The 27,506-nt window shown below is 41.0% G+C and overlaps 1 protein-coding gene across 12 annotated transcripts in view; it reads left to right on the top strand.

Moving 5' to 3' along the window:
- The window catches only part of RBFOX1 (RNA binding fox-1 homolog 1), a 1,702,422-nt gene that overhangs the window by 1,593,498 nt on the left and 81,418 nt on the right, over window positions 1-27,506 (top strand). For 9 of the 12 annotated variants that reach the window (XM_025370432.1, XM_025370433.1, XM_025370435.1 and 6 more), the window contains 2 exons: window positions 2,826-2,879; window positions 25,019-25,099. In XM_025370432.1, coding sequence (XP_025226217.1) covers window positions 2,826-2,879; window positions 25,019-25,099 — 135 coding nt within the window. The remainder of the gene's footprint in view (window positions 1-2,825; window positions 2,880-25,018; window positions 25,100-27,506) is intronic. The other 3 variants (XM_025370439.1, XM_025370437.1, XM_025370440.1) reach the window with 1 other exon arrangement.

Below are 27,506 nucleotides of genomic sequence, written 5' to 3'. Positions count from 1 at the left end.
GACTATCAATTACATTTCTCACAATTGATAGTTGCAAACATGAGATAGCACAGATCTCCTGATGAGGGAGAATATGAGAATATCATTTATTTTCTATTTTTTTTTATGAAGAGATTGCCATGGGTAGACTTCGCAAACTCATAACTTGCAGGAAGACAGGGAAACAAACAGCAGATTACAGGTGGATAGATAGAAAGGTCAGTAGATAGATGGATACGTAGGTAGGCAGATGAGATAAACATGATTTCTAGGCAGCCTCAAATGCCCCTGAGAGATCTGTAATTTTTTTGTTTTATTTTTAGAAAAATGAGGCCACTGGCAAATTTACAATCTTTAAGAGCTACACCAAAATTCATTGATAAGTATACCTTCAATGAAAAGGAAAAGCAAGTCTTATATGCAGAAGAAAGTATTTAAGGTAGTAAGGATAAGCAAGGATATTCAAAAAACAAAACCTGAGATGAACAGTATGGAAAAGACACCATCTCCACTACCAATAAGAGGGAGGAGCATCAGTAGGGTATGAGATGGAGAACAGTAGAAAGATGAAGAGTGAGCACTTAATTATTCGTGACCCCATATAGATTGAGTTCACAAATTCTAGGTTTCTGTGAATGTCTGCAGCTTTATTTTCTACTAGTTTTTTGTACTTTTTTTTTAGACTCCAAGTTGAAATGTAGACATTAATTTCCATATCCTCAGGAATTGGACTTTTTTTAAGAAAAAAGGAAGCAGTGGAATTTCAGTTGGTCAAATTGAAGTCATTTCCATACTCATAAAACACATTCTGAAATGTCTGAACTAATATTTATTTTTCCATCACTATAGAAATTCTTATAAGGCAAGATGTGATTAATACAAGAGAGGAGGGTGTCAGTATGGAATTTCAGAAACCGGTAGGGCAATAGGTCTTAGAATTTCATGTTTCTTTCTGTCGCTCTAAAAATGGGGCCTAGGAATTAAATATGCCTCCCAGGTAATTGAAGTGTTAACACTTTGAGAAACTATTCTAAGATCAACTCAGGGGCTGTAAACCACCTAGCTTCTTCAAGTTGGAATTGAAAGTTCTTAGAAAACATTCTTATCAAGTTTTAGAAAGTTCTGGATTTCAACAGACATACTGGCCTGTTGAGTTAGTGAGCCTCCGTTTTCCTTAGTGGATATTAGGAACACCTCTGGTCTATTCTTAGGTGGGGCAGAAAATCACACCTCTCTCTTCTCTGCAGACCACGGGGAGTTCTTACTGTCAAAAATACCTTCCTTCACTTTCAAACTTTTATCATTGCCTTTTCTCAGAAACATTTATTAAAGGATCTTTAGTATTTGATCCTCTGCTCAAGGACTCAGAGCAAAAGGAGTACACATCTTACCCTCCTCTGTCTTTCAAGGTTTTTTTTTTTTCTTTTTGAGACAGAGTCTCGCCCTGTCACCTAGGCTAGAGTGCAGTGGCACCATCTCAGCTCACTGCAACCTCTGACTCCTAGGTTCAAGCGATTCTCATGTCTCAGCCTGATTAGTTGGTACTACTTTATATTTTTAGTAGAGTCAAGGTTTCGCCATGTTGGCCAGGCTGGTCTCTGGAAACCCCTAGCCTCAAGTGATCTGCCTGCCTTGGCTTCTCAAAGTGGTAAGATTACAGGCATGAGCCACCGTGTCTGGCCTGCATGGAGTTTTTTTCTTTATTTCTTTTGAGATGGAGTCTTGCACTGTCACCTGGGCTGGAGTGCAATGGCGTGATCTCAGCTTACTGCAACCTCTGCCTCCCAGGTTCAAGCGATTCTCCTGCCTCTGCCTCCCAAGTAGTTGGGATTACAGGTGCCCACCACCACGCCTGGCTAATTTTTTGTATTTTCAGTAGAGATGGGGTTTCACTATGTTGGCCAGGCTGGTCTCAAACTCCTGACCTCCTGATCTGCCTGTTTCAGTCTCCCAAAGTGCTGGGATTACAGGCGTGAGCCACCGCACCCGGCTCCCACATGGATGCTTTTATAAAGGCTTAACCAGTAGGAGCAGGAAACAATCACAAAACCCTAAAATGTTATTCTGTGGAAATTGTTCCGTAAATAATGCCCAGCATATATGTAATGTGCTTTCCAATTTGTAAAAATTCTTGTATGCTCTTTTTTGTGAGTAAAGATTTCTAAAGGGCCAGGATTCATTTTACAAAAACCTCTCCATCCAGAACATTTGGAAAATTACAGGATTCCATTCATCATATATACAGGTTATCTGAAAGTTACCTTAGATATCATGCATTGATTAAAAATTTTTTACGGCTCCTGAATGCATTAAAATGTATTCCACAGTAAATCTCTAGGGGATAAAATATCATTTTCTTTGGTCTTCACGAAGCACTTTGGAATTCTCTAGTATCTTGAGGTTATAATTAGGAATGACAATTGTTAGAATATATTGCTGCCAAGAATTTTGTTTATGCAAGCTTTCTAATTTCTGTGAACTTAATGCAGAGGGGTGTGATAGATTATCTAGCAGTGATATATGAAGACAAAAAATTGAAATTATTATAGTAGTTCTAAAAAATATTGATAGAGTAGAAAATTAATTACCATGTCATTTTCAAAGGATTCACTTGTGGCTAGTCAGTAGTTTCCATTCCATTAACTTGCACTGGCAGAAAATCAAAGGAGGGCATGAATCTATTTTCTTATGTATGATTTTTACATATTTTTATGCTTGCCCAAACACCACCTCCTGTACATTTTAAAATACAAAATAATTTAACCCATTTGATTTGTGATTCATTTGCAATTATATAAGATGTTGAATCAAATGTGATAATAATGTTTTTGTGTATTTGTTTTAAGGCTGGAAATTGAATCCAGTTGTGGGTGCGGTCTACAGTCCCGAATTCTATGCAGGTAAATAGTTTCTCTTTGCACGAAGTCTTCTCGGTCTTTTCTAAATGTGCTTTGCCTGCCAAGAATGAATGGGTTTTGTAAAATAACCTGAAGCAAGTGAATTCCTATCCTAACAAGTTCTGAATGATTTCTTTGGGCAAAATCAACAGTGCTTTAAACAGTTTAAAAATTACAAGGGAATCGTGTAAGTTTCGTGGTTGGGGGGGTCAGCATGGAGCCACTGTTCCTTAGGACAATTCACATTGATTTTGCCCTAAAAAAGCATTGTGACTTTGTTCAATAGTGTATTGAACAAATGGAGAGCTGCTCGCGCCCACTGTATTTCAATGTGCCTGAATGTGTGTTGTAGCCATACATTTCCATTTGGGGTTGGCATTTTCTTTTTCCTGGCAAAGCAGAGAGCTGAGTTGGCTTCATTATTCCAATAATGCAGGAGTGATTTGGAATTGCCAAGGGAAGGCCTATTTCGATAACTAAAAAAAAAAATAAGTTGTCTGTCTTCGTTCATGAATCAATTTCGCTTAGCAATTCCTTCTCTCTCTAGTTTGCCTTCCACAATGTGTCTCTCTCCTCACCCCTTCCCTGCCTAAGCACCAATTCCATTCTCTTAGAAATTTGGGGAGAGCATCACCCAGAAGCAGTAGCGACTGAGATGTCATGTCTTGATGTCCTAGGCGTGGCCCGTCACTACTGCCTGTGTGTCTCCTTGCTCCTGAACAAGGCTGTATTGAATACTTAGCACCTTAGAAGTAGATTTGCCACATGGATATTTAAAAGAAGTCTTTGATGTGGCTTTTGCTTTTTGATAAGGAGAAATAAATAATCTATTGATCTAGAACCACACCCTTAGTAACCTCTTGACGGTAAGTCATACCCCTTTGTTTCTTCCTGGGCTGCCTAACTTTTGTCATTTTCCTGATACTAAACACTGACCCTTGTAGATGACAAGGGAACATAGAAAACTTAGCTACTCTGGCACAACAACCAGTCTGACAAAATTTAAGTTAAAAAATGTGGTAAATCTGGAAAGGCTCAACAGGATAACCGATTCCTGGATTTTATGTAGGCGATGTTTGGAGTTATTCTTCATGTGTGAGTTTTACCAGGAGCCTGGATTAAGTCCAGAGATTCTAACGCTGCAAAATAGCTGTGTTCAGTCTTATGGGGGGAACAGACTTAGCCGTCAGGCTTTCCATGATCATATTGTGAACCCCACACCCTCCTGAGAAGACACCTCTGCTGAGTGAGGAACATGGAAACCATGCCTACACAGCTCAGGTTCAAATTCTGCTTCCCGTACTCACTAGCAGTGTGACCCTGGGCAAGTTACTTTACCTCTCTGTGCCTCAGTTTCCTCATCTGTTAAATGGAGATGATAGTAACAAACTGATTGGTGTTTATTAGAATTAAATGCGTTAATATACGAAGAGTGGTGTGTAGCCAGCCGCTGTAAACCTTTAGTAAATAAAAATGAATATGTTCATCGCTTTGCCAGGAAGGGAAAGTTAGCCGCGTATTCCGCTAAATTCTAAGTATACTATGAGACGAAGAGATTCTTTTCTTCATTGATGAGAGTACTAGTCCTTTAGCTCTCAGCGTGTTCATTTAGGGGTTGTTAATTTCTGGGATGAGGGGCATGGTAGTTTATTCAGGGGACACACAGAACATGGCATGTGTTGCTGGGATGCATCTTTGTGCAAAGCTGCAAGGAAATCAAATCCTCCAAATGGTTGAAAAGTCAGACAACAGCTTCTATGCCTCTGCAGCAGGCACTGCCCATGAGTGGAGAAGTTAAAGAAATATCAGTTTCTGTCTATATGCGCATATCCGAGTGCATATTTTCAGCCTAAAATAGCCGAGGGGAGAACAAGTAAGCCTTCTTGTGGGAAGGAAGGGTATGGATGCGTGCGTTGCAGTGAAGAGGGAGAAATGCATTTCTACATTTTTCTGATCCTGTGCAATGGAGTTGTCAGTTACCCTTGGGTCTAGTAAGGAAGAAAATACCAACTATCTCCGTTACTTGTGCTTTCAAAGCCACAAACGTATCTGTGGGTGTTTAGGAGGACATTAAGATGACAGAAACGGTTCAGACCGATTTATACATATGAGAATAAATTAATCTGCATGACTTCTAGAACATTAGAGCAGCTATTCGGATTAGCCCAGGGCTGAGCCTCAGAAGTTAGATCATTAGGTTAGAGGAAGACAAAATGTTACAATGTAAGTTAATATTTACTGGATACTTTCTATGGGCCAGGCACTGTTCTAAGCACTGTACATCAGTTTATTGCATTTAATCCTCATGGCAATTTTCCGTATGAGGAAACCAAAATACAAAAAGTTGGTATTACTGCTCTGAGATTTCACAGCTGGTCAGGAGGAGGCCAGATGTTGAAAGCAGGCTTTGATCATCTCAGAATTTATGTTCTTTACAATCAGTTGATACTGGTGAGTTGTGTGGTTTTTTTTTTTTTTTTTTTTTTTTTTTTTTTTTTGGAGATGGTTTTGCTGTTGCCCAAGCTGGCACGATCTCACCATCTCGGCTCACTACAACCTCCACCTTCTGGGTTCAAGCATTTCTCCTGCCTCAGCCTCCTGAGTAGCTGGGATTACAGGTGCCCGCTACCATGCCTGGCTAATTTTTTTTTTTTTTTTTTTTTTTTTTTTTTTTTTTTTTTTTTTTTTTTGGTAGAGACAGGGTTTTGCCGTGTTGGCTAGGCTGGTCATGAACTTCTGATGTCAAGTGATGCACCCAGCCTGTTCATTTTTTTTTTTCTTAATATTAAAGGTCATGATTCCATCGACTGTCTCCTATGATCATGCTACTGCTCTGTGTGCAAACCAAAGGAATGAAAGAAGAGAAGTAACATAATCATTCTGTATTATTCCAGCTGCCACCACCACCACCATATTCAACAAGTGTTACCTGAGAAATCTGAGTATCTGTGTTTCATGCTGCCACTATCTGGATTATCCGGAAAATCCACATACTTTCCTTTTCCACTGTAGATTTGTATGTAGGTAGACAGAACTCACGATATTCAGAAATGTGGGGACAAGTTGCTGTAATTTTAACACTGCAGAGCAATTCTTTTGAAATATTTGAAGAGCTGCAAACACTGAAAGTCTGGCTGGCTTAAATCTGAAGTTTCAGGCACCTGCATTTACGGAATGGACCTCTGCAAAATGGTAGATTCAGAGCGCATTCATTTCCATATCCAGGTATAATTATTACTGTCATGCATCTACATATCCCTGACTAAGAATTTATGGGGCATTTTAAATTTCCCTAGCTATAAAAATAGCCTGAATTTATCTTGCAATTCTGAGTGTGCCTCAAAGCTGAAATGAAGACCTTGTCATTGATTTGCTTTGTATTTTTAGTAGGCTGGCTCTGTATCTGCTTAAGATAGAAAGCCAGACTTATTAGTCATTTCTCTATATAAGGTTGTGTGTTAATGACATATTTTATAATATCCCCATAGTGTAATTATTTGATTTTCTGAAGCTTATGCAGAATTAACAACCCAGCCTCCAATTGTCTCAGAATGGGGCATGAAAAGTTCACATATTTTGTAAATTAAAATCAATATTTTCAATCTCTCCTAAAGGTAATTTTCCTAATTTAGTAGACTTAAAAGAGAAAGTAGACCATTTACTTTCTCTTTTAATTATAAAATGGCAAGTTATTGGCCAGGCGTGGTGGCTCACGCCTGTAATTCCAGCATTTTGAGAGGCTGAGGAGAGTGGTCTCAGGAGTTGGACACCAGGCCAACATAGCGAAACCTCGTTTCTACTAAAAATACAAAAGAACTAGCTGGGCATGGTGGCATGCACCTGTAATATCAGCTACTTGGGAGGCTGAGGCAGAAGAATCACTTGAACCTGGGAGGCAGAGGTTGCAGTGAGCCAAGGTTGTACACCACTGTACTCCAGCCTGGGTGACAAGAGCAAAACTTCATCTCCAAAAAAAAAAAAAAAAAAAAAAGGCAAGTTATTGATTTTTGTATGTAACATTTTGACTCCTGGAGTACATTTTTACTGCAAACTCAGGGTGAGGGCAGGAAGAGCCATTGCACTTCTTAATGAGGACCTTTAATTACTATTTGCATTGATAAATTATGACATTCCTTCTCCCTCACACATGCACTGCAAAGGAAGCATTGAGAAATTTCTAGTATATTTTGGATGATTTTTCTTTTCTGAATTCTCATCAAGTCATACTTATAAAAACCCTTCTAAATGCTTATGCCGTGCCAGTCTTCAGACAGATACACATACATAAGCACATCCCATGTCAAATATTAATATACACCTTCTCCCTGGAGAGATGGGTGGTTTTCTGTAAAGCAAGAACAGCATTGATAATTTCTCAATCTAATCATCTCCAGAGTCCTTGGGGTTTATTCAAGACATATGAGGATAAGTCCCCACACACAAATCCAGGTGAGTCATGAAGCCTTTGGCCAATGTCTATGGCCCTTCTTTAGAGTTTAAGTAAAATTGAAGGCAGTAAGGAGAAATAGACTGGGAATATCTGTACCCAGTAGCAGGCCTCGTGTTATTTAGTGTAATTAAAAATAGTGTTTCCAAGAATCTGGAGTAAGAGGCCTCAGAGGGGATTCTTATAACTTTCCCTGTCGTTGTGAGAATTTCCCTTGTCTTCTAATAAAAAAATATATATTTTTAAAAGTAGTATCTTTTAAAGATAATTACGATATCCAGCCAATGAAACTGTTGATTTATGGCCCCTTTAATCTTCATAAATAAGTAAAGCAAAATCAAAATAAATAACAGAAGGTTATACAAAGTTGTCAGCATGGTGCTGACAAACGGTGAATTTATCTGTTTCTCAATTGCCAGGAAGATACACACTGCAAAGCTCACCCACGTTGTATATCATATCTGCCAACTCATTTCTGTGATTAAATATTCCATCAGTGGGGCTATAAGGCAGCAAAGCTTAACAAGATTCATAAGATGCACCACTTGAACACACATAACTCACTTCCATGGATGGAGAGCACCCCGCCTGGAAAGGGAAATTGGAATTGAGTTAAATTATTCCATGAGACATGATCAATAGGGAAAGGCAAAGATCTTCTAATGGAAATGCAGATCTAAGATATAGTTAGGTCCCAAAGATGAGAAACATACAATTAAAATAAAAATAAGGAGATGCAGAGTAAACCAACTTGAAAACCTTGAAGATAACAAAAAACCACCCCTAGGGATACTTCTTATTAGTGGAATTTGGGGGGGAAAAGGGGATTCTGAATGGATGCTCCTGAAAGCAACCATTTCTGGTTTTGAGAGGAAAAAGAAAATGACAGGAATGAAAAACACGGCATGCCTGACTGCAAAGTCCCATTTGAAAGGTGGTCAGGTCTTGAAACAAACTCACCCTGGGGTTACAGGGAGGATCAGATAATAGGATGAGCATTAGAGAACTTCGCAGACTGTAAAATAGAAATAGAAGGGGTTCATGTGATCACCAAAGTCACCTCGATTGATTATATGCATGTCGGAAAGGACCTGGCCACAGATCACATGACTTGGTGCTGGGCTAGGTGATAGGAAAGTGGATTTGGATCTCAGTATGAAGTTTAGAAATGAAGAGGTTGGCTATAACACTCTTTGATTGCTTATCTCAAAAGGGCAACTGTATTTGACCTTGGATTATGCATACAAAGGTATTGGTTTTCTGTGGACCGGTGTGAACCATGATTCATCTCAGAATTGGGTCAAAAGAAGGTCCATGAAGGCTCCCTCGCATTTTTTTTCCTCCCACTTCCACCACCAAGAGTCTATTACAGTTAAGAGAATAACTTTTAGTTACACTTTTAGATGTACCTCTTTTCAATTTCCTTCCTACAATTTGTATCCAATAGCATCTGAGAAAAGTAAGACTGTCTGGAACCCACCTGTGATCACTGTGGTCCCTGACACAGGTTTGCTCTGTTTTATATTGGCATTGGGCTTGGGGTGATTTAGCTAAAAACGTCCTGGGTACAAAGCATGCCCAGTCTGGGGTGAAAGAGCACAGTGCAGGTTTCCAAGGTAACTGTTACCATGCAAGCCCTTTGAACTCAAAACCATGGCCATAAAGAACAGCTCCTCATGAACCAATGACCTTTGGCTCTGGGATGTTTTGTATAGTTTACACATCTGCCAAATTCAAATGTAGTGCACTTCAGTGAGCTGGAACAGGAGAGTCCAGATTTTAATCCCCAAGCAAAGGATTTTCAGCCTGGAAATGTTCTGCTTCAAAGAGTTTATCTTGTACATCTGTTTACCTTTGCCTCCCCTTTTGGTTGCAATTCACTTTGCTTCTTTCCTCTCCTCCCCACATCTGTGTTACCAGATTTTATTCCAGCCCTGCCCATATTTGGCCTTAATTTTTATCTGCGTCCTTCTAGGTCCCACAGAGGGAATGCAGCTCATCTTTGATTAAGCCTGTGGGGTTTTTTGATCTTCAAATAAGATCAGTACTTGCTTATGTGCTAAAAACTGCATTTTTGAAATAAATTGGTTCTCTTTCTTTTGTGTGGGAAGTCTGTCAAGAACTGCTCCCTGCAAAAGCAGGGGGTGTCAAGATGGTCCTTATACAAGAAGCCTCACATCCAGGCTGTGGGAGGTAGATGTGGTTTGGATATCTGACTCCGGATAAATTTCACAGGGGAAGTTTTAAGTTACTATTGTCCACATAGTGAGAAACTCAAGGTATCAAACAACAGCAAGCCACTTCCAGGCACTTGCTCTGTGCAGGCGCTGTGCTGCACACCTTGTTTCACCTCAAATCCGCATGAAAATGCCATCCCGTTATTTTCATGATCAAATTATAAAGTCAAGAGTTCTGGGAAAACTTTACCTCATTTGCCAAATCACAGAACTACTATGTGAAAAAATCTGGTTATTATATAAAGGCCTTTTTTTCTAACTTTCAAGCCCATGTTTTTTCACTGCTTTGCTATGCAGCATCCATGGTAGGCGTGGATGAGGGCATGTCCTCAGTGTCTTCTATTCATTAGGTCACAGCATATAACAATGAAAACACATTTGCATTTAATGTCTGCCACATGCCAGAGTTCATGTTGAGATCTTTACATATATGTACTTAAATTAGAAGTTTTCAGGAGAAGTGTTGTTACCTTCCATTTGCAGGTAAATTAGAGCCAGTGAAGTTATGATGCCAGTGGGTGCTGACTGTTAAAGTTAAGGAGTGGGGCCAAAGCTGTGTCTTTGTGATTCTAAAGCTTATTTTTTAGCTACAAGTTGCCTCCCACTAATGCTTTAGTTAATCCAAATCCTGGATTAGTGATTCTTAACATGGAGTGACCTTTCTCTTAGGGGAATTTGGCAATTTCTGGAAACATTTCATTGTTACATCTTGGATGGTGGTGGGGGGTGGGGATTGGGGAGGGTCGTTCACTGCTGACATCCAGTGGGTGGAGGCCAAGGATGCTTCAAAACGCCCTACAATGTGCAAGACATTCCTTGACCACAAATAGTTATCCAGCCCAAAGTGTCAATAGTGCTAGGTTTGAGAAATTCTGTCCTCATTGATGCTATTCAAGATGCCACATATTCATGGAATACCTTAACAACTCTCATGCCCCACTGGTTGCTACCACTAAGAATGTATGGACAGCTGCAGTCATCAATGGCAGTGAAAGAATTTGAAGACTTTCATGTAAATGTTCCCTCTTTGGAGCATTGTATTGTGTTTGACTCCAGAAGGGAAAAAGCATAAACTTTGATTTTATGCCACACAACTGTGTTGGGAGTCCCGAAGACCACTCTCAGGTTCTATGATGGATTAGAAGGACTCAGAGTTCAAAAAGGCTGTTACACTCACAGTTAGTTTGTTACAACAAAAGGATACAGATGAAAAATTAGCAAAGAGGAAAAGTGCATGGGGTGAAGTTTAGAAGAAACCCAGTGAAAGCTTCCAGGTATCCTCTCACAGTGGAGTCACACAGATGTGCTTCATTTTTCCAGACATGCCATGTGATAGCACAGGCATAGTTTTATCAGTGAAGCTCACCTGAGCCTTAGTGTCCAGTGTTTTTATTAGAGGCTTCTCACATAGGCAAGCTGCACCTGCATGACTGACCAACTCAGACCTCAGCCCACGCTATGGAGGTGTGAGGAACAGGAATTCACTATAAATGGTTACCATAAACAATTGGATCAAACCTGTATAGTGTGGTCCGAGGCCTCAGGCATACAGTAACAATTTTTTTGTTTCTGAGATGGAGTCTCTCACTCTGTCACCCAGGCTGGAGTGCAGGGGTGTGATCTTGTCTCACTGCAACCTCTGCCTCCCAAGTAGCTGGGATTACTGGTGCCCGCCACCACACCCAGCTAATTTTTGTATTTTTAGTAGAGATGGGGTTTCATCACGTTAGCTAGGTTGGTCTTGAACTCCTGACCTCAAGGAATCCTCCCACATTGGCCTTCCAAAGTGCTGGGATTAAAGGTATGAGCCACCATGCCTGGCCCAAAAATAGTCTTATCAGGCAGAGAATATTCTAAGGGCTGATATTTCATCTCCCAGGATCTGGCCAAAGTCCAATCCTAAGGACAAGCTGTTTTGGAAAATATTCAAGGTTTGAGGTAGCCCAGGCCTGCTAGAGTCAACCCTTCCCTGGACAACCATTAAAAAAAAAAATGTAAACTTGCAATGTATAGTGACATCCATAATGATGGTAGTAATGAGGATGATGATGGCATAAGAAACGTACCACTGGGTAGGCTTGACTCTAGGAAAAAACAAGCCAAATTTAGTTTTGAAAGAGAAAACAATGTGCAGCTTGTTAGCTTAAAGCAGGGGTCTGCAAACAACTTCTCAGTGTAGGGCCAGTGTTTTTAACTTTGTGATCTCTATGATCACTGTTACAACTACCGAGTTCTGCCATTGCTGTGTAAAAGTAGCCATAGACAAGATGTAAAGAAATGGGCATGACAGTTTTCCAACAAAACTAAGGACATGGAAGTTTAGATTGTATACAATTTTCATGTGTCACAAAATAGTTGCTTTTTTTCAAACATGTAAAATGTGAATGCCATTCTCAGTTTATGCACTGTGCAAAAACAGTGCCCCTACTTTGCCTGAGCTTGGCTCGAAGAGCTCAGTGGTAATAAAGCCACCAGGTTAAGCCCTGGGGAGTTTTTCTTTGGGTTTTTTAAATTGCACAGTTTTAGCGGCTATGTACTGCATGAACCCATGATCTTAGCTGGATGGCGTTCAGTTGTTTGATGTTCATCAGGGAAGGGTCAAAGAAAGAAGACCATGTATTAACACTTATTACTTGTTTCCATGAATTCACCTTTTATTGCAGAATCATAGTGTTGGGCACTAGACACCGTAACTAGGTGCCGAGGTAGCAAACTTAACCCAGGCCTTCCCTCTAAAAGTCAACAGGGTAGGAGAAGGATGCAAAACAAGCTATCAGTGAGTGTGTAGTACACAGTGATACCTGCTAGAGCCAAAATAACAAGAAGACTCTTTGCATTAGGAGTCAAAGGGGTGGTGTAAATTGAGTCTTAAAGGGTAAGAGTTCACCTGGCAAGAAAGTGGGTAAAGATCATTGCAGGAGGGAATATGGAGGTGGTTGGTAGGGTCCCAAGGTGTTTCTCAACCTTTATCTTTAGAATCCATTGAGAAAACTTTAAAAATAATACACATGCTTGATCTTCACCTGATACCTACTGATGGGAATTTCTGAGCCAAGTTAGCGTTTTTTCCAAAGGCTGAGAAATATTGATCTGTTGAGGTCAGAGAGTACCTTCTAGAGAAAGGTTGCAAAAGACCTTAAAATTTTACATAACGAAATCTGAATTTTGGAATTTATCCTTTCAGTGGCAGGCAGCCATTGAAAGCTCTATTAAAAATAACAATTGTAATAAAAAATGAAAATAAGTAAGCAAAACACCTGTTGGTGAGTTAGCACTTGCATGTATACTCATGGTGAATAACAGTCTTATAATTAAGACTCTTATTATTACTAATATGTGCATTAAGCCCTGTGGTGCTGGGAGACTTAGGAACAGATTATCAACTACTCAGCAACCCTGGAGATTGGGTTCTTAATTACTAATCTAGTGCTTAAGACAAAGGCTATTGTGAAACTTATTTCCTGGTTTTGTCTAGATCTTTTAAGAAAGTAAATTACTGGCAATTTCAAACCCAAGGTGACATGACTTTTTTTAATGTTTTAAACTGATTAGATTATAAACTCTTTAATTCATAGGAGTTTTTGCTTCCCATTTTTATTGTTCTTTTCAAAATTTATTGTTCACTCTTATTCCCCCAACCAATTAAGTTGGTGTGTAAATACAAATAAATTGACCCAATAGTGTTTAATACCCTTTCTGTTAATTATATGTAGATACTCATTCTCTAAGTATAAAACAGAGCTGTCCTGTTCTTTGTCTTTTGAAAATGTAGTTTGGAAAAACCAACTGACAAATGGTAAAACCCTACTTTGAGTGACTACATCGATGACAGTTAATGCATTTCTGGAACTTCCATGGAAGTGTTATAACCCATTACAGTGGAAATATTGGTTTATGAAAAATTAATAAAGCCAGTGGAAAATGGAATTCCGCATCTGCATTAGCTATTTACACCAAAAGAATCAGCCAGAATTAATTATGCCGTATGCTACATTCTAATGAGTTTTTCATTAAACTGTATACCATTATGGAAACTAAACAAGGATTATTCAAAGAATAATGCCAACGGCTGTTATTTTGTTGAGAGATTAGTTAATGGGTTATATATTTAAATCTGACGCAAAGGTTAATCGATGCACACTTATTGTATTAAACCCAGTATCATTTTAAAACACGAACACCCCAATATCACTGATATTTCCTCTGGAGAAAAAAAAAAAATTTGTATGATTCTAGTGTTTGTTTGATGTGCACGTGGCATTGTACAGATTGAAATCCTCCCTATTAGTTCTCTTTCATTTTTGAAAATGATTTTTACTAGCTGAAATATTATGTTTGTTTTTACCCAGAACAGGGGAAGGGGGAGTGTGTGTGTGTATGTTGTGGCAGGCATAGACAACTTCATCCAATCAGTCTTTGAGAGACTGAAAGGTGACGTGTATTTTCTACTCACCAAAAAAGTGAGGTCAAAATTTGAAGCCTAATCTAAGAAGGCTTGGGAGGGCAATTCAAGATGAAGAATCTCCTCCTCATTCCACTAATAGAGTCCCTCCTAAATAGTTCTGTAATAGTACTTGAAATATGCAAGAAGCAATCATCGAGAAGCCTCTCTAGATAGGTTTTCAGGCTCTTACAGCATCTTAGAGGCTCTTATTCCTAAGATGAGTCAAGAGTATAGAAGGCCTTCTAGGTTCTTTGCAGAGACTTGTAAACTCCACTGTTTTCAGTTGAATGACAGTTTCTAATTTTTTTCCTAATCAGAGACAGCAAACTAAAATGTTTTTAGGAACAGGCCGAGAGATAAATAAGTGAAATATCCCAAACTGGAGGCACTATGTCTCGATTATAGCAAGTAGCTTCTCACCACTGCCCACAGTGGCTCTGCCGGACAGGAATCCTCACCCAGACACCCACGGTCTGTCCCCTGACTTCCCACTAGAAGCTAGACACGTCTTATCACATTAAAACTCCCAAATGTAAGTGCTTGCAATTCATTTAATACTAAAATATTTGCCATTAACTATTATGTTTAGCATTATGTTTAGTGGCCAAACAAAATAGTTGAATAGCTCTAAATTTGCTATTTCCTTTCTTAAATCCAAAATAAGTCCTCAGAGCATCATTGTTTTAGATACCCAATAACAATTGCTATTTCCATGATTATTGTTGATTCACTTACTGATTACTATTTGCCAAACACTTTCATGCCGTAGTTCTAATCCTCAGTAATATTCGATAAAGTACAGATTTTTGTCCCTATTTGATAGATGCAAACACTGAGGCTCAGAGAAGTACAGCGATTTACCCGAAGTCAACTCACTTGAAGTCAGCAAGGTCAGGAACCAAAACAAAGCTAAAAGTTTCAAAGCCTATGCTTTTTCAACAACACTATAGAAATCTCAAACATTCACTATTTCTCCTCTCTCTGCATTTTCCTCCTCTATGTCTTATTCCAATCTTGCAAGTAGGATTTTTCTTATCTGTAGAAGATACATTTTGCCCAAAGGCTTCCTTGGTTGGATTTAAAACCCTATTACAAATTCGTAAACATAATCAGGAGGTTCTAGCTAACATCTGTAGCCCAGAAGAGTCAGGCGTTTCCAGCCAGATGGCAGCTTCAGAATTCTTAGATGTGGCTTTGTTGTAAAGGGGGTAATGGGTATTGATCATTCTCATGCTGAAGGTTGTGTTTTTATCAACTCAGGACGAAGTATCACCATTGATAAACAGGTGTAGCTTTGAGAGAGAGTGTCTAAGCTTTGGAGTCAGACAAAACTGGTTTATAGTTTAGCTTTATTATACTTTGTCTCTGAGCTTTCATTTCCTCTTGGGTTTGATAAGAAAAAAGCATATATGTAGAGTACATCTTGTATAGCACCTGAAACCCAGTGCCACCTTAATGGGCACTGTCAGTATTAGCTGTACCTGAGGTTCCCATGTAGTCCCTAGCATTTTACTGTTGTCAGCACCATCTGCATCCCCTGGAAGCCTATGAGAAATGCAGGGTCTCAGGCCCCACCCCATACCCCCTAGATAAGAATCTGCATTTAGAAGAGTCCCAGGCGATTCGGAGCATAGTAGAGTTTGAGAAGCAAGGCCCTAGTAGTCCTCTTATCTATATATTGACACCCATAATTTTAAGGGAGAACCATCTTGCAAGATAAAACTTATTTCCATTGTTTTTGTTGTAGCAAATTGATACACCTCCACAAATACTATATGGAACAACTTTTTGAATTTCTTTCTTTTTTGAGACAGAGTCTCCATCACCCAGGCAGGAGTGCAGTGGTGTAAGCTCAGCTCATTGCAACCTCTGTCTTACGGGTTCAAGCAATTCTTGTGCCTCAGTCACCCAAGTAGCTGGGGTTACAGGTGTATGCCACCATGACTTTTGTTGTTGTTGTTGTTAGAGATGGGGTTTTGCCATGTTCGCCAGCCTGGTCTTGAACTCCTAGCCTCAAGTGATCCGCCTGCTTTGGCCTTCCAAAGTGCTGGGATTACAGGCAGGATCACCACATCTGGCCTAATTGTTTTATTGTTTTGAAACAATGAATTCAAAATAAATTTTGAGCAAGTATTTTTAAAAGCCTGTGTTTTTAAAAAGTTTGAACAAAAATGAAATAAAATTAATTTTTTGCCAAGTATTGATCAAATGATAGCCTCTGAAATACTTAGTGCCATTTCCCTGGGGAAGGGCTAATGGTGTACTGAGAGACAGTTACTGTTAGCATTGTTCCAAGCCGTAAAGGGATCTTAGAACATTGATCAGCAAACTTTGTCTGTAAAGGGCCAAACAGTAAACACTTTAGCCTCTGCAGGCCATAAGGTCTCTGTGCAATTACTCAGCCCTGTCATTTTAGCAGAAAAGCAGCCATACACAAAAATGAATAGATGTAGCTGTCTTCCAATGAAACTTTACTTATTAGATACTGAAACTTGAGTTTCATACTATTTTCACTGGTGAAATGTTGCTGTGATTTTTGTCAACCATTTAAATTGTAAAAAGCATTCCTAGCTCACAGACCATATAAAAATAGGTGGGGGGCCGGGGGTTGGGGCAGGGAAGAGGTTGGATTTGGCCAAAAGTCTGTAGTTGGGCAGCACTTGATTTAGAAGATGACTGTTAGAACCATGAGTCCAGGAATCTGGTTGGTATGATTTGCCGTCAGCCTCATAAGATCTGAGTCACCTCGGACAAGAACAAAGAGTTCTCTATGCTCCAATATCTTCATCTATTAAATGGGTATAAAAATAGTGTCAGTCCTAGAGGGTCATTAAGAGTAAATGATAATCTAAGTTGAAGTTGGACAGAATACCCAGTGGTTCTCAGGGATTCAGTAAAACACTTTGGGAGCTGTTGTTGTTAGATTTATCATATTAAGTTAAATATTTTGTGTCAATGCCACTATTAGCCTAAATTTTGGTTGCAGGAGATTAAGTGAACAGTTTGAGTGAGTCCTTAAAATATTCAAACAATAAACAATCAAGGAACAAATTGTTCTTCTTTGTATTATTCTTGTGACTTCTCCAAAAAGTCTCAAGTAATGTAAAAATAAAAAGCACAAAGAGGAAACAAACAAGCAGTGGTGTATTTCTTCTTGAATATTACAAAAACCGAAGCTTATAAAAATAAATTGGAGTGAGGGATTATTTACACTATAGACAGATTCGCTTCAGGGCCCCTTTAAATATGGAAATCCCTTGGTACAATTAAAACATGATTTGATTTATAAGAAGTAAACATTCCGAGCAACATTTTTTCTGCAACATCTGTGCCCAAATGGAAATATCCTTATACTTAAAACTCTACCAATAACCCTTCAGAGCAGTTCATCTTTCAGGCTGGTATAAAAGCATTAGGGATTAACTGTGAAAATATTCTTACGTGGATTAGCTCAACGCTAGTCTGATGTCGAAAACTGCGTGACTGTAAAACTATCCACAGTCTATTGGGGCTTTGGGTAAATTTTGGATAAATCTGTCAATTGAAAGCAGTCACCTCCATCGATAGGGACCTCATGGTAACCTCTTTGGCTTCTAGGTCCAAGAGAAGTTTGAGGCTTGGGGGTCACTTTATCGGGGACCCTCATGATAAGGTAGGTAGGTGTATTAGTTGGCTGGTGCTGCTATAGCAAAGTATCACAGACTGGGTGGCTTAACTAGCAGTCCCCAACCATTCTGGCACCCGGGTTGGGTTTTGTGGAAGGCAGTTTTTCCACGGATCAGGTAAGGGGGATGGTTTCAGGATGATTCAAGTGCATTTCTTGTGTACTTTATTTCTAATATTACTACATTGTAATATATAATGAATTAATTATACAACTCGCCATAATGTAGAATCAGTGGGAACCCTGGGCTCGTTTTCTTACAACTAGACAGTCCCATCTGGGGGTGATGGCAGGCAGTAACAGATCAGGCATTAGATTCTGATAAGGAACACACAACCAAGATCCCTAGCATGCTCAGTTCACAATAAGATTCCCACTTTTGAGAAAATCTGACAGGAGGTGGAGCTCAGGCGGTAATGTGAACAATGAGGACAGGCTGTCAATACACATGAAGCTTTGCTTCGCTCACCTGCAGCTCACTTCCTGCTGTGTGGCCCAGTAAGGTCTGTGGCCCCGGGGGTTGGGGAAGCCTGGCTTAAACAGAAATTTATTTTCTCACAATTCTGGATGCTGGAAATCTGAGATCATGTGTTGGCAGGGTTGGTTTCTTCTGAGGCCTCTCTCCTTGGCTTGCAGATGGCCATCTTCTCTGTCTTCACGTGGGTTTCCCTGTGTGTCCTCATCTCTTCTTGTAAGGAGATGTGTCAGATTAACGCCCACCCATATGGCCTCATTTTAACTTAATTACACCTTTAAAGACCTCTCTGCAAGTAGTCACATTCTGAAGTACTCAGAGTTATAACATTTAAAAATGATTCTACCATAATGGACTGAAGGAAGGACTCATTGATGAAATGAGTGACAATTTAGGAACCCAAACAACTTGTTTTTCATCTAAAATTTACCTCTGGTAAAGCTTTTGGGAAAAGACTTAGTTGTTTTGTGCCTCTTTTAATGTCAGTAAGGAAGGACTAATGACATCACACCCCTGTTATGGAGGGACAAATGCAAAGTAAATATTCTTCGGCAAATATTGAAGAAAGCTTTTTCTTGATGTAGAATCGAAACATTTCTAGCATTGATTCCTATTTCTACTAAACTTTCAGTTATGATAGCATTATTTAGCAGAAATATAGAATTTTGGCCAAAACCATAATAGTTTTATCTAATAAAAATTGTTCTCAAATAATTATACTTAGTGAGCAATGTGACTAGTTATGTAGACTAAGGTTTGGTTTGATATTCAGAATCATTCTTTTGTTCCTTTTCATGTATACATTTGTTACTGAGCATATGAGCACTAAAAGTGATAACGTGTCATGCTCTGGAAAAGCACATGGAGTTCAACAGATGTGCCCCAAAGCCCAGCACAGTGCCTGGCACATACACTAGTAGATGCCAATAAGTACCTGCCAAATGAATGACAATACTCACTACACCATAGTCTCCTAGCTGAACACTAGAGGCAGAAGGACTAATAAGCGCTTGTACTCACTCAGCCGTTGCCCTGCAGGGTTCTAGGGTGCTCCTCTTAGCCCTCTTTCCAGAGTAAGCTTCTTTCCTTGGCTGAGTGACATTAGGAAAGCCAGATCTCAGTGGAGAGTTCTATTTTTGTGTGACTCTGCACCAGCACACAGAGGTTTGTAGAGGAGGAATGTCAAGGTTCTTGGTCTTGCACTGATAGAAGTAACACGGACACACGTGGAGTGGTTTTAAGAAGCGAAAAGTGTAATAGGCAAGAAAGGAGGAAGCAAGAAAAGAACCGCTTCCCCGTACAGAGACCAGGGAAAGGGGCATGGAACAAAGAGAAAGCCTGTGTGTGGCAGAGAAGTGGTAGATTATAGGGGAGGCTGGAGGAGGTGGTGTCTGATTTGCATACAGCCCAGGGGATTGGTTTGGCCAGGTGTGTCATTTGCGTAGCTGGCAAAAAACCTGGCCCTCCCACCTTAGTCCTTTAATATGTAAATGCGGGTCGCCATGATGTTCTGAACACATGGTGTTATCTGGAGGTGGCCATTACACTGGGCACAGGTAGTGATGAGAAGACAGCAGGAATCACCATACTGAGTGAACCCTGTTTCTAATGGCTGGTATTTGCATATCAAAGCTTTCCTGCCCAGCTCTTCAAGCAGTCTTTTCTGTTAGAAAAGAGATGGTTTGGGGGTGCTTTCTTGTGACAGGAAAATTTCCACCTAGAACGTTTACCCTTACTATCTGCCTTAATTTCTTAATAACTCCTGTATTAGAGGTACAGACAGTGGAAGACATATACAGAAACTTCCTGCACAGGTACCCAAAATACTCATTCCATCTTAGCTATTTCATAAAGTCTAGCTGTTGCTCTCTGCGTCTTCCAGGGGATCCTTCAGATATTCTAACACATCTTCATCTTGGAGCTCATGAAGCTAACTGACCGCTCCCAGTTGCCAGGCAGTTGGGATGTTCCTTTCACATTTTTTTTTTTTTAATTTGGAAATTATGTAGGAAAGGTTCTAGTTATTCACCATGTGCTGGCTTGGAACTGTGCCTACTTGATACTAAAAGGGAAGGGGCAGACATTGCCAAAACACCCTTTTCTTGCTTCCCATCCTGCATTTTAACTTTATTTCTTGAAAGTATAGCACGACTGCCTATCAGAAACCTTTGGATTCTCTCTTCATTTGCTTCCTGCCTCTTAGTCTAGGTTCCTGAATGCATGAGGATAGGAAGATAAACACATGATTCCTGATCTCTTTGAATTAGTAGCATCAATGGGGGAAGACACTCTCTAAATAAATTACAACAACACAATTTTAAAAAGCAGAGAAAGGAAGCTGAACTTGGCCACACAAAGGTACATAGATAGGGTTTCTAGGAGAAGGCAGAGCTGAATCCAGAAAGGAGTTATCTAGAGTAAGGAAAAGATTTCCTGGAAAAAGACAAAGCCTCTGCAAAGGCACGGAGGGGTGAAACCGCACTGCTGTTCCGGTTTGAGTCCAGTTTTCCTCACTTCAGGGTTGGCAGCAGAGTAAACACTTTTCAACACTTCCTTCTTCCTGTCTGTGATGGGAAGCATACTTTCTAGGGTTGTCCCGGCCCCTTCAGGGGCCAGGAATGATCCCCTACACACTGCAGGGAGACTGTGGCTGAGCAGAAAGGGTTCTGATGCCCAATCTGAGGCCTTGACCCTGGCTTACCCCTTCCTCACTGGAGGATTCCAAATCCTGCTGGAGAGTGGCTGTGGGACATCTTGCCAGGATGTGGGGATGCTGATGACCCAGCACTCAGAGCAGGCAAGTGTGACAGGTTTTGGAACGGGCTCTGATTATTCTGAGATTGAGGTCTGTCCCATGGAGCTCAGTCTCTGCCAGGTGCTGATACAGTCATCGACAGTCCGGGCTGCCCAGGTTTCTTGTTAGACTGGATGAGCCAACTTTATAAGAACCAGGAAAGAAGAGACAACACGTGAAATAGATTGAAGCTATTTCAATCTATAAAAGTTAGATGTAGTTTGTAAGTCTATTTAAACTTTAGGCATGCAAATTTCCTGCCATGAACAATAGGTAGAAGGATTGGTTGGAAAAAAAAAAAAAAACACTTTTTAGCAAAGATAGAAGTGGAGAGTTCTTTTAAAAAATGTATTATAATTCAATCATATGCATTAATCCTTCTGAGGAGCAGGTATTTTGCTAGGTGCTGGGGATGAAAAGATGCATATGATTTGGCTCTACCCCAGCTGGATTTTGGAGTTCAGATGACCAATATGTAAGTAGAAAATTGTAGTACAGGACCACGAAGGATCTATCAGGGAGGTTTAAAAATGTAAGATCAGAGCATAGAATAGGGGGTGACTAATTCACCCCTGAGGACTAGTCACTTTTAAACTACATTGGAGAAGGACAAGGGAAGCCACTTTTTTGTTTAAGTTGAACCACATGAACTTGGCAACATTCAATTCTATTTGTCCAAAAAAAAAAAAAAATCAGTTTCAAATGGTTTAACTCTAAGAGCAGGAATGGCATGAAGGTCTGATTCCCTTCAACTCTAATCAAATGGGAATCATTGCCTACTGGCTGTGTTGAGAATGCTTGTGAGGATTCCAGGTCAATAGGAAAGGATAATACTGAAACTGATTAATTCCATTCTGGCTAGAGTGGGTAGGTAGTGGTATAAATTGACCCCAGTTGCCATCCTTAAATTATAAGGAATTTGTTAAAAGCACGGAAGTCTGAGAAGTACAGATGAAGATTCCTGGCATCTGACAGTAGAAGGTTTATGTTGAAGGCTAGGGACGGACAGAAGATCCAGCTCAGTGGACTCACTGAAGAGCTATGTTGAGGCTATGTAGAGAAGCACTTGGAATGACATTGTAGGCACTCTTCATACTGCTACTTGTACCTTATTACCTATTTGACTTACTTTTTAAAACAAACACACTTACCCTTCCCTGCCCCAAAAAAATGCAAGGAGGTTGCAGTGTTCTCTGCTGCTTTGGTTTTGTTGAATTCAAAGCTTCCTTTTAAGAAAAGGTCACAAAGCACTAAGGGAACATACAGTAAGTACTTTGCAAATTAAATTGGAGGATGCTTTTAGATAAAACAAAAACCAAGTCCTGTGAAGGCATAGATTTTGTTTTACAAAAGGTCAAAATCATTGCATAAAGTTTTTTTTTGTTTGTTTGTTTGTTTGTTTTACTATTAAGAAAGTATCCAAAAGAAGTTATTTCAGTCCAGGTTCTCAGAATCCACAGCTTAAAAAAAAATTAGGAATGCTTCATTATGCCCTGCCAGAGGTTAGCTTTCCAGGCAAAAATCTGTGCTGTGTCCCAGTGGTATTCTATAAATTGCATCAAGGATATTGAAAATTGACCCAAGGGTTTTAACCATACAATACTGAAATGTCCTTCCGCATATGTTTTTGTTACAGTTATACATTTTTCTCTTGAAATTTAGGCACCCCAAGAAACTTCAGATCTGATTTTAAAAGTGTTTTTTCTAACCAGGCATGTACAGGAGAAGAAGGCTGAGGAGCTTTCCCTAAATCCACCTGCTAGGATCCTATTCTAGATTATTCTGATCTGATAACTCTGTGTGTCCTATAGAAACATTCATTTCTAAGATTTCTAGCAGTGAGCAGAAGCACATGGATAACCACTGCAGAGTCACACAGGAGTACTCATCAATAAAGAGCACTGACTGTAGAGGAGACTAACTGTCCTTCCTGGTGTAGGTAGCTTGCCTCCCCTTGGTTGGTTTCATATCCCAATCTCCATTCTTTGAAGTTTGGTTTGTTTGTTATTAATCCCCAGTGACCTGCTAAAACTGGAAATACCTGAGGAGAGGTTAAACCATGTAAAGGATCATCTCATACCTTGTGATAAACTTTTTTTTTTTTTTTTTTTTTTGAGGGGGAGTTTCACTCTTGTCACCCAGGCTGGAGTACAGTGACGTGATCTCGGCTCACTGCAACCTCCACCTCCTGGGTTCAAGCGATTCTTCTGCCTCAGCCTCGTGAGCAGGTGGAATTACAGGCGCCTTCCACCATGCCCAGCTCATTTTTGTATTTTTATTAGAGAGAAGATTTCACCATGTTGGCCAGGCTGGTCTCGAACTCCTAACCTCAGGTGATCTACCTGCCTTGGCCTCCCAAACTACTGGAATGACAGGCATGAGCCACCACACCTGGCCAATACACTGTTTTTAAATGAAGAAGAAAGAACTACTAGTTTAGCACAGGTGGATCATGACTGACACCCCTCCAGACTCTTGATGTATTTACTACCGAGAGAAGGTTAGTTATTTTCAAGTTAATTTCACTGTTGTGTGAAGGGCTATTTTGGGGGTGGGGGTGGTTCTTCTCCAGCTATAAGCATAGGATACCAGATTGAAAAGGACTATGGGACATTCCTTCAGGTGGAACCTCTGATCCTGGGCCACTTCTCCCTGGCAAAGAGTGGATGGAGTTGTCAGACTGGTAACAGGGGAAGAGTGAGATGGGTTAGCAAGAACTGTATCTGGTTTACTCTCCGTTGATGACATCCCCCGCAGTCCCTCTATGTAGCAGGGCCCCACACACTTTGGAAGTTGAAACTACATTTTTGTTGATCGTAGGGAAGATACAGAAGGATCACAGAACTATTCCCTAGGGCAAGTCTCCAGGGATGTAGAAAAGTTCCCTGTTCTGGGGAACTTGTAAGGTTGGCTTCTTACCCTGGGAGATTGCTTTCCCGTGGTGGTCCTGACAGGGGAACCCAAATCAAACTGGGGTGGTTGACCTTCCCTCGCCAGGGAAGTGACCAGAAACCACAGGGAGGCATTTCCATCACCAGTAATGGCCTTAAAACTCCTCAGAATTCTAATTCTTTTCAGTCTTAGAGTTTGAGTCTTGCAGCAGTGGGAAAGTAGAATTGATACCCTAACAATTCCTGACCCCAGTCATCCCTGGAGTGGGTGGTTGTTCAAAATCTGTCATAGATTGAGGAGGTATGTCAGGATTCCACCATTATTCGCCGCTGTAAAATTCCATCTTGCGAGGATAAACCTAGTGCCCTTCGCTTTAAATCAGGAGGCGGCAAGTCATTGCTGCAATGCAGCCGCGGTTTGCAGGATGAGCTAGGCAGCCTCTCTGGCTGGAAGGCAGAGAGCTTTAGGGAAGAAAGTGGGAATGCAGAAGCCAAAGATTCTCTCACCCAGTGTCCAGTGTGGGTCCAGGGTGGGTCCCAGGGATGGCAAAAAGTTGCAATTTTTCTTTCTCTGCCTTACTTTGGTTCTTCCTCTGAAGAACCGATTCGGAAAGACTGATGTTTGAAGGAAGGTATAGTTTTCCATAAACGTATCAACATGTATGCTTACTATTAATTGAGTGATTATTACATGCCAGCCCCTGCCCTGGGTACATCTCCAGTCATACGATGCACAGCCCTTCTTGGAGGTAGGTATATTTACCCCTGTTTTCCAGATGGAAACACTGAGGCACAGAGAGGTACCGTGACTTGCCAGATCACACACAGTGAAGAGGTGTTTGAGTGAGGCTTACTCTCTAGTTCCCTCCAATATTTCTCAAGTTCCCTTTTCAGGATACCACGCTGCTTCCATTCCTGATCTGAACCTGGGCCCTGGGGCAACCAGAGCATGCTACACAACCCCGTGTGAAAAGTCATGACGTGTGCTTGGCGGGCCGGGTTGCTGAGGGTGGGGGGGCTTCCGTTGATTCCCTTTGGCTAAGGCAGGGGGCTTTGTTGGGTGCCCTTGTCCTGCGCTCTGGGATGTGGCTGTTTTCATTTCTCTGCGTTTCTCCGTTGCATTGCCGTGATCTCTCAGGTGTAGTGTGCCAATTCCCAAACCAGATACCATCTCTCTCTCTCTTTCGTAGGCACGGTCCTGTTGTGCCAGGCCAACCAGGAGGGATCTTCCATGTACAGTGCCCCCAGTTCACTTGTATATACTTCTGCAAGTAAGCCCACTGTCGTGGCTCTTTTTGTTTTGTGACATAAATCTGAGTCCAATCACCTTCCCTGCCATGTAAGTGCTCTCCCCCTCCCTCTGCCCCTCCCTCTCTGTGGCTCTCTCTGAGGTGAAGTTAATTTTCATAAGCATGTCTCTGTCTCCCATGCCACTTCCCAGATGTCCTGGACATTCTTTGTTAGATCCATCAGGATTGGGTCCCAACAGTTGGGAATGTGGGCATGGGGTTGGTGGGGAGGGGCATGGGAGGGTGGGAAGCTCTAGCTTATTGCCTGCCTTCTATCATAGCTTTGCAAATTAATGTAAAAATAGTTTAAATAGCATATACAGGCCACCCAAAAGGCACCGTTGCCTAGCAAAAGATGCTTGACCAGCAGAATTCTTGTACACAGTTGTCTCACGGTGCAGCTAGTCACTTGTTTCCTAGGCTGTTCTGTCCTTTGCTATGTAATTCCAATAAGGAGGAACAGGAGCAGGAGGAACAGGAGCAGGAGGAGGAGCAGGAGCAGGAGGAGGAGGAGGAGCAGGAGCAGGAGGTGCAGGAGGAGGATCATCAGGAGCAGGAGGTGCAGGAGGAGGATCATCAGGAGCAGGAGGAGCATCAGGAGGAGGAGGAGCAGGAGGAGGAGCAGAGAGAGAAATGTGGTTTCCCCCCCCCCCAATTTAATCAAGTGCAGGGGTAGCAACACTAAATAATTGTCTTTTAAAAAGTTGGGGCACTTGTAAACATAGGTAAGTCTAGCCATCAGGTCCTGGAGGTAAGAGACCCAAAATACAGGAAGTAGATCACAATGTTGACGTAGAAGAACCGAAGATTTCTCTGCCTCAGATGGATGCTCTGGGTTGAAGGATGCCCTACCCTCACCCCAATTCCCAGAGCAGGCAGAAGAATTAAAGTTACCACTGACTCTACCATGTTCTCCCAGAGGTTATACCCCTTCTGAAAGAGTCTCCCAGCCACAGCTGAAACTTTATCACGTGTTCTATACAATGTGTGTAAATCCTGTGAAGTTCCCATAACTGCTGAATGAGTTGTCTTCAGGGTCAGTGCTTAAAAGTAAGTCTGGGTGCCTGGAGTAGGGTTGGGGGCTGCTTCTCAGAGTAGTTATAAAAGGCAAGGATGGGGAGGAGAGCAGGAGTACCAGGCTTGAGGGATAAGACACAGGAGAATCCTCACCATCATGCCAAAGCCAAACATCTTCATTTCCTAAATTGTGAAGCTGAGGAAAAGCAACCTCCTCACTGTTGGGGCAAAGGTTACCACAGTCACAGGGAACCAAAAATATCATGTGACACACCCAAGGGTCTGAAGTATTCAGGAGGTCTGACGGCCAGTTGTTTCTCACAATTAGGTTTGTTGTTGTTGTTGATTTTGAGACTAAGTCTCACTCTGTTACTCAGGCTGGAGTGCAGTGGTGCCATCTTATCTCACAGCAACTGCTGCCTCCTGGGCTCAAGCAATTCTCATGACTCAGCCTCCCAAGCAGCCAGGATTATGGGCATGCACCACCACTCCTACTAATTTTTGTATTTTTAGTAAAGACGAGAATTCCCCATGTTGGCCAGGCTAGTCTCGAACTCCTGACCTCAAATGATGATCCACCCACCTCAACCCCCCAAAGTACTGGGATTACAGGCATGAGCCACCATGCCTGGCCCAGAGTATAATCTTTAATGGCAATTTTGGCATTCATTAAATGCAAGACATTTTTCTGTGCCTCCCAAGAAGCCCAAATCTTACCATACTGGCAAGAAGTAGTTCTTTCTGAATTTGTGACCACAAATTCAGAAGGGCCTCCTTGGGGCCAGTGTAAATGTGTGTGCATGTGTCTCCTGAAATTGTAATGCTACTACACATTTTCACATGTCTAGCCTTGTGTTTTCCTCTCAAAACCAGCACCAGGTAGGTATCACAATGGTTGCTTTACAACTGAGGAAATGGAGGGCAATCCCATAGCCAGTGTGTAACAGATTTGTCTTCTGAACCTGGGAAAATTATTCAACCTTCAGCTGCGTTTCTGAATCCATTTGACTAAATCTGATCACTGTTCCATTTACCTGGTCTTCCTTCTCTGTATTATTTTCTGAAGGAGAGTTGGTGTGCCAAAACTTACCATAGGGCTGGGTCTAACATTGCAGCCCTATATAAGTGTCTGGGATAAAATCTTGATGCTATCCAGCACAGTGCTGATGGAACTGAGGCAATCATTTTTATGTTGCATTTATTAGCCATATAGGGCTAATGGTTACCATATTGGACAGTATGGCTTTATATGATGATATAAACATATCTATATTTCAATTTTCTTTACAGAAGTGAACAAAACAACTCCAAAAGTGTACTAGTTTGAATTGGTATAGCTGTTCTAAAGTGAACTGGGGAAGCATCTTTCACT

Source organism: Theropithecus gelada, chromosome 20, assembly GCF_003255815.1.
Source record: "Theropithecus gelada isolate Dixy chromosome 20, Tgel_1.0, whole genome shotgun sequence".
NCBI lineage: Eukaryota > Metazoa > Chordata > Mammalia > Primates > Cercopithecidae > Theropithecus > Theropithecus gelada.
This window is presented reverse-complemented; position numbering and strand designations above follow the sequence as displayed.